Source organism: Hemitrygon akajei, chromosome 14, assembly GCF_048418815.1.
Source record: "Hemitrygon akajei chromosome 14, sHemAka1.3, whole genome shotgun sequence".
NCBI classification, from domain to species: domain Eukaryota; kingdom Metazoa; phylum Chordata; class Chondrichthyes; order Myliobatiformes; family Dasyatidae; genus Hemitrygon; species Hemitrygon akajei.
The window spans coordinates 96229983-96248322 of record NC_133137.1 but is presented as its reverse complement, the minus strand read 5'-3'; the positions used below and the strand labels follow the sequence as shown (position 1 = coordinate 96248322).

General features: G+C 46.7%; 2 protein-coding genes across 8 annotated transcripts in view; one reads left to right on the top strand and one right to left on the bottom strand.

Annotated features, from left to right (window-relative positions):
* Positions 1–9053, bottom strand: part of endou2 (endonuclease, polyU-specific 2) — a 35364-nt gene extending 26311 nt beyond the window's left edge. For 2 of the 7 annotated variants that reach the window (XM_073066736.1, XM_073066742.1), the window contains exon 1: positions 8520–8660. The gene's annotated coding sequence lies outside the window, so the exon portion shown is untranslated. Of the gene's footprint in view, positions 1–2470; positions 2750–2781; positions 2882–8519; positions 8661–8946 lie in introns of those variants that run through there. The other 5 variants (XM_073066737.1, XM_073066738.1, XM_073066740.1 and 2 more) reach the window with 5 other exon arrangements.
* Positions 9054–9147: 94 nt separating this feature from the next.
* The window catches only part of kcp (kielin cysteine rich BMP regulator), a 127630-nt gene continuing 118437 nt past the window's right edge, over positions 9148–18340 (top strand). Inside the window, exon 1 of the mRNA XM_073066735.1 lies at positions 9148–9266. Within this exon, the coding sequence (XP_072922836.1) occupies positions 9155–9266 (112 nt within the window). The 5' untranslated portion in view covers positions 9148–9154. The remainder of the gene's footprint in view (positions 9267–18340) is intronic.

The window sequence follows — 18340 nt, the reverse complement described above, 5'->3', positions numbered from 1 at the left end:
GTTGCAGAAACTTGTAAAATTAGTCATCTCCATCATGGGTACCAGCCTCCATAGTATCCAAAACTTCTTCAAGGATTGCTGCCTCAAGAAGAAGGCATCCATTATTAAGGACTCTCACCGTACAGGACATGCCTCTTCTCATTGTTACCATCGGGTAGAAGGTACAGAAGCCAGAAGGCACACACTCAGTGATTCAGGAACAGCTTCTTCCCCTCCGCCACACAATTTCTAAATGGACATTGAACCCATGAACACTACCATATTATTTTATTTCTGTCTTTTGCACTACTTGTTTTCACTTAACTACTTAATAGACACATATACTTAATGTAACTGTTTTTTCTCTATATTTATTTATCATGTATTTCATTGTAGTGCTGCTGCAAAGTTAACAAATCTAATGACATATGTCGATGATATTAAACCTGATTCTGATTCTTTTTGATTTTTAAAAGTTTTGGATTATAAAGGTAGGGAAGTTTTTTTTGCTGCTGTACAGGACATTAGTGAAACTGCACTTTGAGTGCTGTGTCCAACGTTGGTATCTGTTTCAACACAAACAAGATACTGGTGGAACTCATCAGGTCAGGCAGCATTTATAGAAATGAATAAACAGTCGACGTTTTGGGCCAAGATCCTTCTTCAGTACTGGAAAGGAAGATGGCGGAATAAAAAAAGTGGGAAAGGATATCCAGGAGGTGATAGGTGGGGTAGGAAAGGTGGAGGGCTGGAGAGGAAGGAATCTGATAGGAGTGGAGAGTGGACCATAGGAGAAAGGGAAGGAGGAAGGGACTCAAGGGGAAGTGATAGGCAGGTGAGAAGAGGTAAGGGGCCAGAGGGGGGAATAGTAGGAGAGGAGGGGGAGAGGGGGAGGAATCTTTTTTACTGGAAGGAAAAATCAATATTCATGCCATTAGGTTGGAGGCTAACCAGATGAAATACAAGCTGTTGTTTCTCCTCCCTGAGGGTGGTCTCATTGTGGCACAAGAGGAGACCATGGACTGACATGTTAGAACGGGAATGGAAACAGAAATTAAAAGGTTCTGCCACTGGGAAGTTCCACTTTTGGCGGATGGAGCGGAGGTGCTAGATGAAAGTGGTCACCCAATTTACGACAGGTCTCACCAATGTAGAGGCAGCCTCACTGCATCGGCAGCACCAGGAACAATAGACGACCCCAGCAGATTTGCAGGTGAAGTGTTGTCTCAACTGGAAGGACTGTTTAGGGCCCTGAATAGAGGTAAGGGAGGAGGTGACCGGGCAGGTGTATCACTTCGGCCACTTGCAGGGTTAAGTGTCTGAGACAGAGATTAATGGACGAAAGGATGAATGGGCAGGTGTAGCACTTCGGCAAAAAAAAATCCCTCCTCCTCCCCTACTCTTCTATTCCCCACTCTGACCTCTTACCTCTCCTCACCTGCCTACTACTTCCCCCGGGTCCCTTCCTCCTTCCTTTTCTCCTATGGTCCAGTCTCCTCTCCTATCACATTCCTTCTTCTCCAGTCCTTGACCTTTCCCACTTATCACCTTCCAGCTAACCTCTTTCCCCACCTCCCACCCTTTTTATTCTGGCGTCTTCCCCCTTCCTTTCCAGTCTTGAAGAAGGGTCTTGGCCCAAAATGTCAACTATTTATTCATTTCCATGGATGCTGCCTGACCCGCTAAGTTCCTCCAGCATTTTGTGTGTGTGTTGCTCTGGATTTCCAGCATCTACAGAATCTTTCATGTTTGTGATTTGGTCTCTGTATGTAAGGTACGAGGTGTAGCCATCAAAGGCAGTGCCCAGAAGATTTTGTTAGGCTGATACCTGGGTTGAAACGGTTGACTGACAAAGTAAGGTTGAGTAGACTTTACACTGAGTAAGGAAGAATGTAAAGTGATCCATACACAGTGGCCACTGAGAGTCTGTTTGTGGTTTTCTGCTGCTTGAGCCCATCTACTTCAAGCTTCAATGCGTTATGTGCTTAGAGATGTTCTACACCGTTGCTGTAAAGCGTAGTTATTTGAGTTCCTGTCAGCTTGAACCATTCTGGCCATTCTCCTTTGACATCCCTCATTGTAGTGTTCTCTCACAGGTGTAAAAGAACTCTGAACTAAACACCAAGCATAAACCAGTCAATGGGGCGGTCCCAGTAAGATTAACCATTTACTGTTCACTCTTCCACATTAACATATGGTGAAAACTGTTGATAAAACAATACAAAATATATACAGTATTTGTTTCCTTCTTGACATCACATTTACATCATAAATACTTCCAAAAGTAAAACTACAACAACTATATTACATTAAAGTGCAACATACAGTCAGAATCTACCTACGCCATCGACTGGCTTTAAATACACTTCAACACAAACTATCCACAACTCTTTAAATAACAAAAGGCATAAACTTTATCAATCATCATTACTTTTAACAGAATCAGCGTTAACATTTTTAATTCAACATATCGATTATCTCATGAACTTACGGCGTTGCTTCACTGATGTTTCTAGTGCGTAGAAAGAAAACTTTTCTCACGCTGATCCTGCACACACATAAGTCCCCTCCTTTCCGTTTCTCCAAACCGGTATTTTCCCACAAGACGTGGCGTAACCGGGTGTGATGTCATCGCATGCCGCAATATATCACAGACAACGAATTTACTTTAAACAACCTTAACTTTAACTAGAAAATGATAACAAACAAATTACTAAATCGAAAATATAATAAACTAAACAAATGCCTTAAAGGCAACACACTCATTAACAAGGCATTTTCACCCACAGGACTGCCACTCACCATTTTTGTTTCTTCTCACCACTCTCTCCAAACTCCTGAGGCTGTTCTGTATGAAAATCCCAGGAGATCAGCAGTTTCTGAGATACTCAAACCACCCTGTCTAACACCAACAATCGTTCTACAGTCAAAGTCACATAAATCATATTTCTTCCCCATTCTGATGTTTGATCTAAACAACAACTGAACCTCTTGACCATGTCTGCATGCTTTAATGCATTGAGTTGCTGCAACATGATTGGCTGATTTGATATTTGAATTAACAAGCAGGTAAACATTGTAACTAATTGGAACATATAAAATTCCAAGGGGGAATTGACAGAGTACAAGCTGAAAGGATAATTTCACCTGAACCAGGTGGATAATTTCAGAACTTGCCCATTTTAGGTGGAACAGAGACATTTTTGTCTCATTGCACTATTACTCTACAACTCATTACTTCTACAACTCTACAGCTGTGGAAGTTGTGACATTGAATATTTTCAAATTAAAGAATGATGTGTTTAAACTACAAACAAATCAGGGTTATGGAAAGAGAGTAGGAGCGAGACATTGAGACCAAGATGGTGAGGTGTAGTCTTATCGTGGAGCAAGTGTGAACGCTGAGAAGCATTATGCTCCTCTTGTTTCTCGTGTTCATGAGAAGGACATCAAAACTCTCCAGTCCGAGACAGGCTGGTTCATCCAAGAGAGCAGAAAGACTGCACATGCACTGAGATTTGCAAAGATTGCTCCATTCCCAGGTTACCCTGAGAAGCAAACCGCATCAATACCTGAGCGTGCACATCCATTGCAAGAGCAGCGGATGACTGCTTGGAAACAATCCACATCCTGGTGCCCTGAGCAACACACACAAAATGCTGGAGGAACTCAGCAAATCAGGCAGTGTCTGTGGAGGGAAATAAACAGTCAATGTTTTGGGCCAAGACCCTTCATCAAGACTAAAAAGAAGTTCCCCTCCTTCTTCCCTTTATTCTGTGATCCACTCTTCTCTCCTGTAAGATTCATTGTTCTTCAGCACTTTACTACTTCCACTTCTGACCAAGATACCAACTCTTTGTTCCTCTCCACATATGCTTCTTGAATTGCTGGGATCCCCCGGTTTATTGTGTGTGTTGCTCAAGGTTTCCAGCATCTGCAGAATCCCTAGTGTATCACATGCCCAGGCTATTGGTGTCCTGAAGCAGCATGTTCATTGTCTTGACTCATCTGGAAACACTCTCCAAATCAGTCTGCAGGAGATGTCAGGGTTTGTGGCTTCGACAACCTGGCACCACCGCGGGCAATGGCATTATTAGCAATGGATATTAGGAGCTGCAGAAAAAGGGAAGAAGAGATGGAGAATGACGAGGGAGAGGAGGTGGAGGAGGAACACAGAAGCAATGGCGACTGTCTCTAAATAACTGACAAACAGTGATCATTTAATTTATCAAAGTTCCCAAATCATCCCAGACGTCACTACAGGTCCCGTTTCATTCTCCCTCTGTAGTTGATCAACTTTAGTGAAAATCACAAATTACCACAAAGAACATTAAGCTAATTATCATTGTGCCTTTTTTGGTAAGCATAAGGCAGGGAAGCTAGGGATGGCCATTCAGCCCTTCGTGACTGCTGCTTTACCTCAGCAACATTTTCCTTTGTAGAACCCATATCCTGTATCTCCTTTCATAACTAAAAATCCCATAATCTGTTTTGAATATGCTGAGCCCTTGAGTAGAGAATTCCAAAGATTCATTGCACTCTGCAGGAAGACATTTCATTTTGTGTGTCATGAAAGACTGAACTCTTATTTTGATCATTCGTTCTTGATATCCCCAAAGAGAGGAAACATTAACCCTGCATCTTCAAGTCAAGCCCATGAGAATATTGTACATTTCAATAAGATTACTTTTTCTAAAGTCCAAAAAGTACAGACCTACTCTGCTTAATCTATCCTCATGAAACAAATTTGTAGTCCCAGGAATAAAGCTGCTGAATCTTTGCTGCACCCTCACAAGAATATCCTTCCATGAGTAAGAATACCAGACCAGTACACCACATTCCCAATACAGTCTGACCAGAGCTCCATATAATTGGAGCAAGATGTCTCTACATTTGGACTCAAAACCTCATGCAATGAAGGCCAACATAGTATTTGTTTTCCTGATTGCTTCCTGTACCGATTATAATGAATGTCTTTGTCTATTGGACTTGAAATTATATACTTTTAGTACTTGAAACACACAAATCAAAAATGATTGTGACAAATGGGGAAGTGCAATGTGAGGAGAATTAGTTCTGATTGAATTAATTCACAAGTCCTGATGAAGGGTCTCAGCTGAAATATTGACAGCTTATTCCTCTTCATAGATGCCAATCGGACCTGCTGAGTTTCTCCATCGTTTTGTGAGCGTTGCATGAGGAGAATTAGACATGAGTGTCACAAACACGAGAAAATCTGCAAGTGCAGGAAATCCAAAGTAACACACACAACATGCTGGAGGAACTCAGCAGGCCAAGCATTATCTCTGGAAAAGAGTAAACAGTCGCCATTTTGGGCCGAGACTCCTCATCAGGACTGACAAGAAAGAGAAGAGGTCAGAGTAAGAAGGAGGGAGGAGTGTAGGAAGAAGAACAAGGTGGAAGATGATAGGTGAAACTGGGAGAGGGAGAGGGGGTGAAGTTGAGCTGGGAAAATGATTGGTGAAAGAGATAAAGGCTGGAGAAAGGGGAACCTGATAGAAGAGAACAGAAGACAATGGAAGAAAGGGAAGGAGGAGGAGGAGACATGTGTACTGTTATCCCTCATGATCATCTCTGGCGAGGGACTCTATTCCAAAATGCAAAGTCAATGGAAGAGCATTTGACTCTAGTCGCTCTGAAAACTATACAAAAGCACATTATCCTACAGGAGATGTGGAACCAACATGTTGTCCTACAGGAGATATGGAACCAACACATTATCCTACAGGAGATATGGAACCAACACGTTATCCTACAGGAGATGTGGAACCAGCTCGTTGTCCTACAGGAGATGTGGAACCAACACGTTGTCCTACAGGAGATATGGAACCAGCACGTTGTCCTACAGGAGATGCGGAACCAACACGTTGTCCTACAGGAGATGCGGAACCAACACGTTATCCTACAGGAGATGCGGAACCAACACGTTGTCCTACAGGAGATGCGGAACCAACACATTGTCCTATAGGATATGTGGAACTATCATCTAGCAGCTACGAAATATATTTGGCTGCTATACCTACAGTGGCTAAAGAGGTAGCATTTACAGATTAGGGAGCAGAAGGAAACTGAGATTGTGGTGGACATCTTTGGTATTGAATAATGAGGTTGCATGGCATGCAGTATGTGAGCTAGTACTGCTTTTGGAGGAGGAGTGAGATGAAGATGTTTCACCAACTTTGGTCACTGGTGAGCTCACCAAACTGATTACTGCCATAGGATAGAATCCCACCTCACCCATAAGCTCAGTAACAGACCCAACATACACACACATCCTCAGTAATGGACTTCACATCACCCACACTCTCAGAATGAGACCCCACCTCACCCACATCCTCAGTAATGGTCCCACCTCACCCACACTCTCAGTAATGGGCCCACTTCACCTACACTCTCAGTAATGGGCCCACCTCACCCACACTCTCAGTAATGGTCCCACCTCACCAACACTCTCAGTAATGAGCCCACTTCACCTACACTCTCAGTAATGGTCCCACCTCACCCACACTCTCAGAATGAGACCCCACCTCACCCACATCCTCAGTAATGGTCCCACCTCACCCACACTCTCAGTAATGGGCCCACTTCACCTACACTCTCAGTAATGGTCCCACCTCACCCACACTCTCAGTAATGGTCCAACCTCACCCACACTCTCAGTAATGGGCCCACTTCACCTACACTCTCAGTAATGGTCCCACCTCACCCACACTCTCAGAATGAGACCCCACCTCACCCACATCCTCAGTAATGGTCCCACCTCACCCACACTCTCAGAATGAGACCCCACCTCACCCACATCCTCAGTAATGGTCCCACCTCACCCACACTCTCAGTAATGTTCCCACCTCACCCACACTCTCAGAATGAGACCCCACCTCACCCACATCCTCAGTAATGGTCCCACCTCACCCACACTCTCGGTAATGTTCCCACCTCACCCACACTCTCAGTAATGGTCCCACCTCACCCACACTCTCAGTAATGGGCCCACTTCACCTACACTCTCAGTAATGGTCCCACCTCACCCACACTCTCAGTAATGGTCCAACCTCACCCACACTCTCAGTAATGGGCCCACTTCACCTACACTCTCAGTAATGGTCCCACCTCACCCACACTCTCAGAATGAGACCCCACCTCACCCACATCCTCAGTAATGGTCCCACCTCACCCACACTCTCAGAATGAGACCCCACCTCACCCACATCCTCAGTAATGGTCCCACCTCACCCACACTCTCAGTAATGTTCCCACCTCACCCACACTCTCAGAATGAGACCCCACCTCACCCACATCCTCAGTAATGGTCCCACCTCACCCACACTCTCGGTAATGGTCCCACGTCACCCACACTCTCAGTAATGGTCCCACCTCACCCACACTCTCAGTAATGGGCTCACTTCACCCACACTCTCAGAATGAGACCCCACCTCACCCACACTCTCAGAATGAGACCCCACCTCACCCACACTCTCAGTAATGGGCCCACTTCACCCACACTCTCAGAATGAGACCCCACCTCACCCACACTCTCAGTAATGGGCCCACTTCACCCACACTCTCAGAATGAGACCCCACCTCACCCACACTCTCAGTAATGGGCCCACTTCACCCACACTCTCAGAATGAGACCCCACCTCACCCACACTCTCAGAATGAGACCCCACCTCACCCACACTCTCAGTAATGGGCTCACTTCACCCACACTCTCAGAATGAGACCCCACCTCACCCACACTCTCAGAATGAGACCCCACCTCACCCACACTCTCAGTAATGGGCCCACTTCACCCACACTCTCAGAATGAGACCCCACCTCACCCACACTCTCAGTAATGGGCCCACTTCACCCACACTCTCAGAATGAGACCCCACCTCACCCACACTCTCAGTAATGGGCCCACTTCACCCACACTCTCAGAATGAGACCCCACCTCACCCACACTCTCAGTAATGGTCCCACCTCACCCACACTCTCAGTAATGGGCACACTTCATCCACTCCCTTAGTAATAGTCCCTACTATACTCGCATCCTCAGGTAGTGACCCCCTAACCCACCCACACTCACAGGATGTAACCATTCAACCTCCACCCTTAAAGAGATCATACTACCTCGCACTTTTGAGATAGGACTCAACTCCATCCATTCCTTACCAGTTTTCCCACCGTTGGAACGACATGACCCCACCTTAAGCCCTGGCCCTGTCCTTGATACACTCAAGCTATTATCTGACTCGATCCCCCATCCCCACAATCTAAAGCCGATCCACAAGTCTGGACCTACCCACATATTCTGACTCTGTCCCCTCTTTTCCAAACAACCCTCAACCCTCCTCCAGCAACACTGCATATTCTTTCCATCGCCCTTTCCCTCGAACTTTATCTGTCTCTATCTTTCTCTCCCAGCCCTTATCCGGATACCTCACGCTTAGCGCCAGACCCCTGTCTCTACCTCCTCACGCACACCGTCCTCCACCCTCCATCTGTCCTCTTTTTTTCCATCTTTTAATCCTCACCTTTCTCTTCGCTTTCCCTCCCGACCGCTGTTCCTCTCCTCACCTCACGCAAGCCTCCATTCTCCCTACCTCCAGCTGGAACTCCACCCCACGCCCAGGCTCGTTTTTCTTTCCCTGGGATCTCGGTTCTCGGCCTTCCCCGCTCCGACTGGCTCGAACTCCAGTCCTGGTTTTGCAGCAGCTCTGGGTCGGACAGCGGGATTCGGATCGAGACGAGCGGTCGACACCCCGAGTATTCGGCAGAGCCGCTCACTGCCTGCGGGACCCATCCCACGCAGCAGCTAAATCCGGGCTCTGGGGATCCGCTTAGAGCCAGACCCCTTGGTTCTATCTCCCTCCTCTCACCACCCCTTCTCCCCTCAGCCTGAAACTTCACCCCGTCCTCCACCCTCCCTCAGTGTCGCTTCCCCCCACTTTTAATCCTCACCTTTCTCTTTCTGCTTTTCTCCCCAACTCTTGATCCTCTCCTTCCCCCTCGCCCAACTCTCCAGTCTTTCAGCTCTCCTGTCAGCTTTTTTATTCTCACTTCTCCCGCTCTCTTTCAGGCTGTGTGGCAGCTGGTCCTCTTTGGGGGGTGGGGTATTGCTCGGAGGTCTTTATTCGTCACCCCCTGTGCATCTCTGCCGGTGTCCAGGATGTGCTGCTGGCTGGCGCTACGTATCGTGGTACAGGCTCCGCTGCTGTGGCAGATAGTGTTTGGCACGACTTCAGCCCAGATCTCCCTGCCCTACTACCACCAGGAAAATGGTAAGTGTCCGCGTCTTTATTTGTCAGCAGGATGTGCCATTTATCGCCGTCCCAGCAGAAGGGAGGAATTCTCCTGGTCCCCCTCCTTGCCCTGTGATCTTTGACCAGTATAATCTGTAGAATCATTAGTGGCTGGCTGAATCTGCCCAACCTTCTAATTCTCCTATCTCTCATCGCTCACTTTTGATCTTTTCCCACAAGTTCCACTCGTCCCAGGTGTTCCCCGCTCCCTTGGACAAATAGTGAAAGATAGATTTGTTTTGCATGGCGATAACTTGATTGATGTCCCCGGATCTCATCCCTCTGTCTCTGAAAGCTTTCTCTGCTTCACTTGTTCTCCTTTCCTTTCTTCGGGCAGACTAATCAGGAACGGAACTTAAACATTAGCTTGCGGGTGAAAAAACAAACAGAGGTAATAGCGGGGGCCTCTGAGACGGGCAGGCTGTGGGTTCAGCTCAGTCCCTGTGTTTCACTTGTGAGCGCTGGGGAACGTCCTCTGTTGAACCGTGGATGACAGTGACCCGTGGATTGCAGATCTGCCCTCAGACACTGAGAGACTATTCTTGTTCGCAGAAGTCTGGCGCGTCTTACTAGTGTGGTATTGTACTGTTACGGAAAGGTCTGTGACTGTGTAAGGAGTCCTAGTAGTGTTGGGTACAGGTTTGTTGCTGTATTATGAGAAGAGTGCTGGTGAATTGAAGTCTTTAACAGTAGAACTCCAGTTCCATTGAGTTCCATCTGTTGTATGACATGACAACTGTGCCAAATAGTACTTTGCTTCTTAAAAAAATAAGTTTGTTCATGAAATGTGCAGTTAAACAAATATTTATGTCATTATCTTTGGCTTCAGAAGCATGTGGACCCTTGCGGGCTGCCCAGCAAAGTACTCCCTGAATTGATTTGACGCAAATGCCACATTTCACTGTATGTTTTGATTTTATATAATCTTCATCTTTATCATTCTCATTCCCAAGGCATATATTCACAATAATATTTACAAGCTGTTAGCTTGTCATTCATTTTCCAGTTCCATGCATTCTGCCAGCAATAAATTGGAGAGCTTATTACACAGGGGACGAGTGGTGAGACGACATTATTCCACCAACCCTTTGACCCTTTACTGTGATCTTTTCCACCGATGCCTTGAGCTGGCTGCACTGAGTATCATCGCACTCCTCGACCATGGACTTGCACCCGGACCATGGTAGGTGGCAGCCTGCGACATTTGGCTGTGGACATCTTGCACTGAAAAACCAACACAGCAAGCGTGCACCTTTTACAGAGTCAATCTTTCAGCCACGTTTCGTGGTATAATGGCCGACCATCTGCTGGATTGAAGTCTCTTTCGATAGAGCAAGACTGCAGTAGTGGTGGTCGCTGGTCAGATAGTAGATAACAAGTTTTTGAAGAATACACCTCATGATGCTCTGAACGCATCATCAATGATGATCATCGGATGTGAGGTCATCGGGTGTTTCGGGTCTTTCAACATCAGACACCCTCGCCCAGGCCACCCAGCCGTGGTTGATCGAGCCGTAGCTTGTGTTCAGGTAGCCTGTGCTGCCGATCCCCGCGGACTTACTCTCTTCATCCAGAGCCATCTTGAGGTTTTCTCTGCTGACTTGGTGATGTTGTCGATGGCTCCCTGCCTCCTTGTATTGAGGTACAGTTCTGCTCAGTGTAGGTCTACTACTGTATAACCTAATTATCGCTGGATAAGATCTCAATGGAAAGCAAAGGTCCTAATCATTGCTACAGGCCTATTATTTTCTTGTATTGGCACAAATGCCGCTGCGTACAGTCTGTTGCTGTGCAATACAGTAGGTGGATCACTAGGAAAGGAACTCTTGGGTAGAGGTCTGCCAGAGGATGAGAGGAAGAGTGTTGGTCAGCATAGGTTCGTCCCCACATCACTGGAGTGGCTCTGAGGCTTGGGGAGTTCCTCTCCATTTTTCTCTCCACATTGCTTCGCTTCAACTCCCACAAATCTGCCATTAGAATAGAACCAATTGCCAAATGGAAGATTGTTCAACCTCTGTGCCTCTGCTACAAGGCTAGGGTCACCTCTGTAGCACACTGACCACACTGGTGCTCCAGGCTGTGGTATCTGTGGAAAAAAGTACAACTGGTGTTTCAGAGTGAAACCCTTCAGCAGGACTGGAGAAGGGTTTCGGCCCAAAATGTTGACTGTACTTTTATCCGTAGATGCTGCCTGGCATTTTGAGTTCCTCCGGCATTTTGTGTGTGTTGCTCCTAAAAAGAGTGTGTGGCTGACGTTAAATATCATCAAAATAAATGCTTAACATGACCCACTTTCACTTTGCAATGGTGCCCACTGATATCAAAGGTGCATAATGAGACCACAGAAAATTCAGATCACTTTTCGTTTTTCAATGTATGTTGATGATGAAGTTCACTTTTGCCAGCACAACTTTGGCCGCCTGAGAAGAGGTTTATTTGAAGATCCAGACTTTCTATCTAGCCAAGTAATAACTGACCTCCTGTATACCTCTGAGACATGGCTGATTTGATGCATGAGAGAGATACCATTGATCTTGACTATGCCAAATTTTGTAAATCCACAGGCAGGATAAGTGAACCATTCTGTCCTCTCCCAGGCCAACATCCCCAGCACTGAGAGTCTGATTACAATCAGTCTGCTGTGATGTGCCCTGCAAGTCTTTTGTACACCCAGTACAGACTCCAAGATAGATACCCATCACCAAGCCCCATTATGCCAAGAGGTTACCAGGTGGATAGGGGAAATGATTGAAGGATATTCTTAAAAGCTTTTTGGAAAGAGTGCTATTTCCTCTGATTTGTGGGAACTACTGGCCCACGATCACTCACCAGATAGAAAGATAATTTGTCCATGCACAAGAGCACCCAGAACACCAGTACCACTGGTGTTACAACCACACCACTTTTCAAACACACCGCTTCAGAGTAAATATACATTTATTAGCAAAGTATGTATGTGGATAACAACTCTGAGATTCATCTTCCCACAGACCACCGCAAAACAAAGAACCATGGAACCCCGTTCAAAGAAAAAATCAACCCCCAACGCGCAAAAAAACCCAAGTTGCGCAAAAGGCAACAAAAAAACGAGCAACATCACAGGATATAAAACTCAAAACCAAATGGCATATTGCAGTCCAGCTCAGTGTCCATTATCTGCAGGCCAGCCCGATTCCAAAATCGCCCAAATTAGCAACAAAAAAGGGAGTGACCAGAAACTGGAACAGATCAGAATGTGAGTCCAATCTGGAAACTGCAGCGATTGATCCTTGCTCTGGCACTATCCTCCAACAGCATTGCGGGAGAGAGAGAGGGATGGTTGGACGCAGGTGCCTTCCCTCGGCAGCAGCAAGCGAGACGGAGAGAGAGGCTGTCACACACAGACACCTACCTCCGACAGCAATGAGAAGGATGGAGAGAGGCTGTCACACACAGACACCTTCCTCCGACAGCAATGAGAAGGATGGAGAGAGGCTGTCACACACAGACACCTACCTCCGACAGCAATGAGAAGGATGGAGAGAGGCTGTCACACACAGACACCTTCCTCCGACAGCAATGAGAAGGATGGAGAGAGGCTGTCACACACAGACACCTACCTCCGACAGCAGTGAGAAGGATGGAGAGAGGCTGTCACACACAGACACCTTCCTCCGACAGCAGTGAGAAGGATGGAGAGAGGCTGTCACACACAGACACCTACCTCCGACAGCAATGAGAAGGATGGAGAGAGGCTGTCACACACAGACACCTTCCTCCGACAGCAATGAGAAGGATGGAGAGAGGCTGTCACACACAGACACCTACCTCCGACAGCAGTGAGAAGGATGGAGAGAGGCTGTCACACACAGACACCTTCCTCCGACAGCAGTGAGAAGGATGGAGAGAGGCTGTCACACACAGACACCTTCCTCCGACAGCAGTGAGCAAAAAGGAGAGAGGCTGTCACACACAGACACCTACCTCCGACAGCAATGAGAAGGATGGAGAGAGGCTGTCACACACAGACACCTTCCTCCGACAGCAATGAGAAGGATGGAGAGAGGCTGTCACACACAGACACCTACCTCCGACAGCAATGAGAAGGATGGAGAGAGGCTGTCACACACAGACACCTTCCTCCGACAGCAATGAGAAGGATGGAGAGAGGCTGTCACACACAGACACCTACCTCCGACAGCAATGAGAAGGATGGAGAGAGGCTGTCACACACAGACACCTACCTCCGACAGCAATGAGAAGGATGGAGAGAGGCTGTCACACACAGACACCTACCTCTGACAGCAATGAGAAGGATGGAGAGAGGCTGTCACACACAGACACCTTCCTCCGACAGCAATGAGAAGGATGGAGAGAGGCTGTCACACACAGACACCTACCTCCGACAGCAGTGAGCAAAATGGAGAGAGGCTGTGGCACAGATGCCTTCCTCCGACAGGAGTGAGTGAGGCGGAGCGAGGCCTTCTCACACAGACGCCTTCTTCCAATAGCAATGAGCAAGAAATTGGTGGACAGCACCTTAATGATTTCAGTCTTCAGCGCATTAATTAGCGAGATCAGCGAGAGAAGGAGTCGATCGTGGATTGGCCCCCCCATCTCCAGGCTTCCTGACCTCCATGCCACGTGCTGTGCTCACAGCCCCGCGGTACCCTCTCGGAACGCCCGATTGGCTGGAAAGCACACCGCCGGAATTTAGATCTCAGGCTCCAGCAGTAGCAGGACCACGTCTGAAATAAAGGGAAGATGTAAAAGAAATGAAAGGAGTTGCTCCATGACCGTCTTGAGGACTTTCCCCTTGGTAGCGCTGTTCGCTGGTGCCATCTTCCAAGCACTTGTAGCACAACAGCATGAAGCTTTAGAACACTGGAGAAAGGGGTTCAGTTCCCTCCATACGGAGCTGGTATGTTCACCTCATTTGCTCCGGGTGCCCCAATTTCCTTCCAGATTCTAAAGACCTATGGGTTACGGTTTGGTGAGTTGTGGGGATACTATGTTGGCGCAGGAAGCGTGGCAACACTCGCGGGCTGCCCCAGCACATCGTCAGACTGTGTTGGTCATTGACACAAACAATGCCGTTCACTGTGTTTCGAGGTACATGTGACAAATCAAGCTCATCTTTCATCTCTGCGGGTCCCATCTTGGCCTCAGAAGCCACAGAGGTGGAATGAAGTAAGACATATTCAGCCCTGAGAGACTGATGAAGAAGAAATAGCAGGGGTAGTAACAGGCCTGACACTGCATCGTATACATAATAGCAGTCTAGGCCATTCGGCCCATCCAGTCTGCTCCACCAATCGACCATGACTTCTCCCCATAACCTTTGAGGCCTTTATTAATCAAGAAACTATCAAACTACACAAAGGTACAATACTGGAACAACTAGGTCTGTCTGTGGATAACATTGGAATATTAGTGTTCTTAGGAATCAGGCAAGAAATGGAAATGAGGTCAAGTTTAGATTGTTCATGATTTTATTCAACAGTGGAGAAGGTTAAAAGGGTTATTTTTCAAGATGGTGCCCAGCTGCAGGCTCCATCGAGATTGTGACTCAGACTTGGTTAATTTTTTATTTTGGAAGAGCTGGTTTTGGGGACAGAGAGGGGAGTCAGGGAAAGATTAGGGTTTAGGGACAGTAAAGTGGTGAGTTAAAGGCCAGATTAGGGTTTAGGGACAGGGTTGTGGAGGAGTTAGAGTTTAGGACTCTGCTTGATATTTGAAGGCCAGTGATGTGGACATCACAAAGGACGTCCGGAGTTGAGGCCTCCACTCCAGGCTGGTAGGCCAGCAACATGGACATGTGTGAAGGACATCCAAAGTCTGTGCCTTGCTCCGTGCTTGAAGGCTAGTGATGTGGATAGGGTGACGAAAAAACATCCAGGGTGACTGACCCAGGTTCACTGGATCAGATGTCCATGCAAACAGGAGGCACAGGAGTGGAGAGTCGGCATGGCCGGAGTTCAAGCCTGGAATTCGGGGTCTGCTCATCGGCTAGTCCGGGGATCAATACTGAAGATCGGGGCCCAAAGGTCGATCAGAAATCCGGGAGATGAAGCCTGTGAACTGGAGACTGGAGATGGGGGGAGGGGTGGTGTGTGTGTGTGTGTGTGTGTGTGTGTGTGTGTGTGTGTGTGTGTGTGTGTGTGTGTGTGTGTGTGTGTGTGTGTGTGGGCTTGCTATGTTGGTGCCGGAGTGTGTGGTGATACTTGCAGGCTGCCCCCAGTACACCTGTGGATGTTCAATAGGTACATTTAATGTCAGAGAACCGTAAACAATATATATCCTGAAATTCTTTTTCTTCAGCAACCATCCACGAAAACAGAGGAGTGCCCCAAAGAATGAATGACAGTTAACCATAAGGCCCCCCCAACTCCCCCTCCCACGCACAAACAGCAACAAGGCAACAACGCCCCCCACCCCAACAGCAAAAAGCATTGGCACCCTCCACCGAGCACTCAAGCGTGCAGCAAAGCATCCATTAAAACACAGACTTGCAGTACCCCAAAGACTACTTGTTCACCCAGCAATATGACGTACCACAGGCTCTCTTTCTCCCTAATAAGGGAAAAAGAGGTGCCCCTGTTACACCATGAGAGGGGAGACATAGCTGATTTATGGTGTTAATGGTCTGTTGCATCGTTTTTTCCGAGCTCTGCACCCAAAGAGTTGGCCCCAGGGCTCAGGTCTCTAGACACACAGCCTACGGCAGCTAACCGGCTGCTCTGAATGTTCCGTGTTCTCCTGCGACACCATAGTCAGGGGCACCAGCCTTGAATCAGCCAGTCTCCAGAGCCATTAAAATCTGGCACCCTGAAGGCATGCTAGTCTTCAAAGCCCCGTCCTTGGGGTATCAAACAGCGGCCAGCCGTGAGACCCTGAGAGCGGGTCCCATTCCCGCAAAGGACCGAGTATAACTCCAGGCCAGGGTCTTCAAAGGAACCTTGAAAAGGGAAGAAAGAGATATCCAAGATAGAAATAGAACTGTTTCCAAAGATGCAAAGGAATTGCCATTTAGCACCATCTTGACTTTTCTCCGCCCTTCAATGCATTGGCTGTTAATGCAAACGATGCATTTCATTGTATGTTTTGCATGTGATAAATAAATCAGAATCTGAAAAACCTAAATATGTCATCCACTCCTCTTACTTTCCCTCATTGGAAGGATAATGTGGGGATTTTCGAAAAACAATACCATCGCACAAAACCAGAAAATGTTGGTGTACAGAGGCATGTTGATGTGTGAATTTATGATGCAGAAAAAGACCCACAAGGTACAGCAAGCATTAATGATGTCAAAGAGAACATTGGCCTCAATTTCAAAGGAGGTAGAGTACAAAATTAAGGAAGTCTTGCTGAGACCATGCAGGCCTTTTCTGAGACCTCATTAAGAGCAGTGGGCAGTTTTGGTACCCTGTGTCTAAGCCAGTGTGTGCGTGGCTTAGAGCCAGGGCCACATAGAATCACTAGATTGGAAAACAATCCCAGGAATTAATGATCGTCTTAGACTCACTGGAGTTTAAAATAACAGGAAATGCACTGATGAAGATACAAGGCTCTGGAAACGGTTGACAAAGTTAACACTGTGAGACTGTTTCCACCACATAGAGTGTCTTGATCTTAACGGATAACAGATTGCCATTTGTGACCAGAAGGATGGAATATTTCTTATTGCAGAAGCTGGTATTTTTTTTAATTCTCCATCTCGGAGGTCTGTGGACAGTTAATCTTGAGGCATACTTAAGGCTAATGTCATAGGATTTCTGGATAAGTTGGGAGCAGATTTTAAGGATATGGGGATGAAATGAGAGAGTGACCATAACTGAATTGCAGGACATGCTCAAGAGGACGTGTAGTTTCCCACCTGATCCTCTCAAGGAAGGTGCAAAGCTGGTGAATTCTAAAGAAATAATTCTGTGTTCTGTCCCATCAAACATACCAGGGGAAGATCAGCATACAAAGTAAAAGCAAAGAACAGGAAAAAGTTCCTCGTATAATGTTTGTAATTCCGTTCTGAGCCAAGTTAGTACAGAGGGGAGATCTCGTTTGAAAATAATCAAAGATGCAAACTGATAGTATAAAGGTTAAAGTTAGCAACTGATAATCAAAATATGAGACGCTGAAAATCTGAAACTAAAACTGAAAATGCAGGAAACAGATGAGGCAGCATCTGCGGAAAGATTTCATGTGAAAAACCGCTCGTCAGCAATTAGCAACAAGTGTAAGAGTTAAAAGCAGAGAATGCTGAAAATACCTGCAGGTCAGACAGCATATAATAATAATAACTTATTTATAGAGCCCTTTTCATACAAACGACGTAGTTCAAAGTGCTTCAGAATGGGATAAAGTGAAGACATGAACATAAAAGAGCAGATTATATTATTTAAAAGCATCTAAGGAACTCGAGGACCGGAGTTTGTGTCCTCATCGGGGTGCTCATTCGTCGTCGTTGGGTCAGTATCAAAGATTGAAGCCCAAAGGTTGATTGGAAGTCTGGAAGTCAAGGCCCAATGGTCGGAGCCCCTAGTCTAAGAATCTCTGATGACTCCACTAGGGAAGACTGAGGCCCAACATGTGTGAATTGATGGGCGTGCTGGATTTCAGAGAAGCCAGCCTGTCCTGAGGCTGAATGTGTATGTGCATGGGTGGTGAGTGGGTCGAAGGAACAGGGCTTGTTTTACTGATTTGCTGTTGTTATTTTGTAGAAATAGAAACAGTAATAACCTTCCAAAACAAGGAAACTTTGTTTTACTCTTCACGGATGCTGGCTGACCTCTGAGGTATTTCTACAATCTGCAGGTTTCTGGTGTGCAAGTAGTGAGAGGTTAAATAATGACTGAATAGGACCGATTGGGAACCAAAAGAGGGGGATCACCTTGTGAAGGCAGATGGAATAGCTGAGGCTCTAAATGAAACTTCCAATCTGTCTTCACCAGTGAAGAGGATTCTGCCAGAGGAGACAGCTGTAATACTGAGTGGGAGGTAGACAGTCTGCTTTGCTTTAAAAGCCCGTCAAGTTTAAAAAGTACTTTGGCAAATGCAACAAGCTCGATATTAAC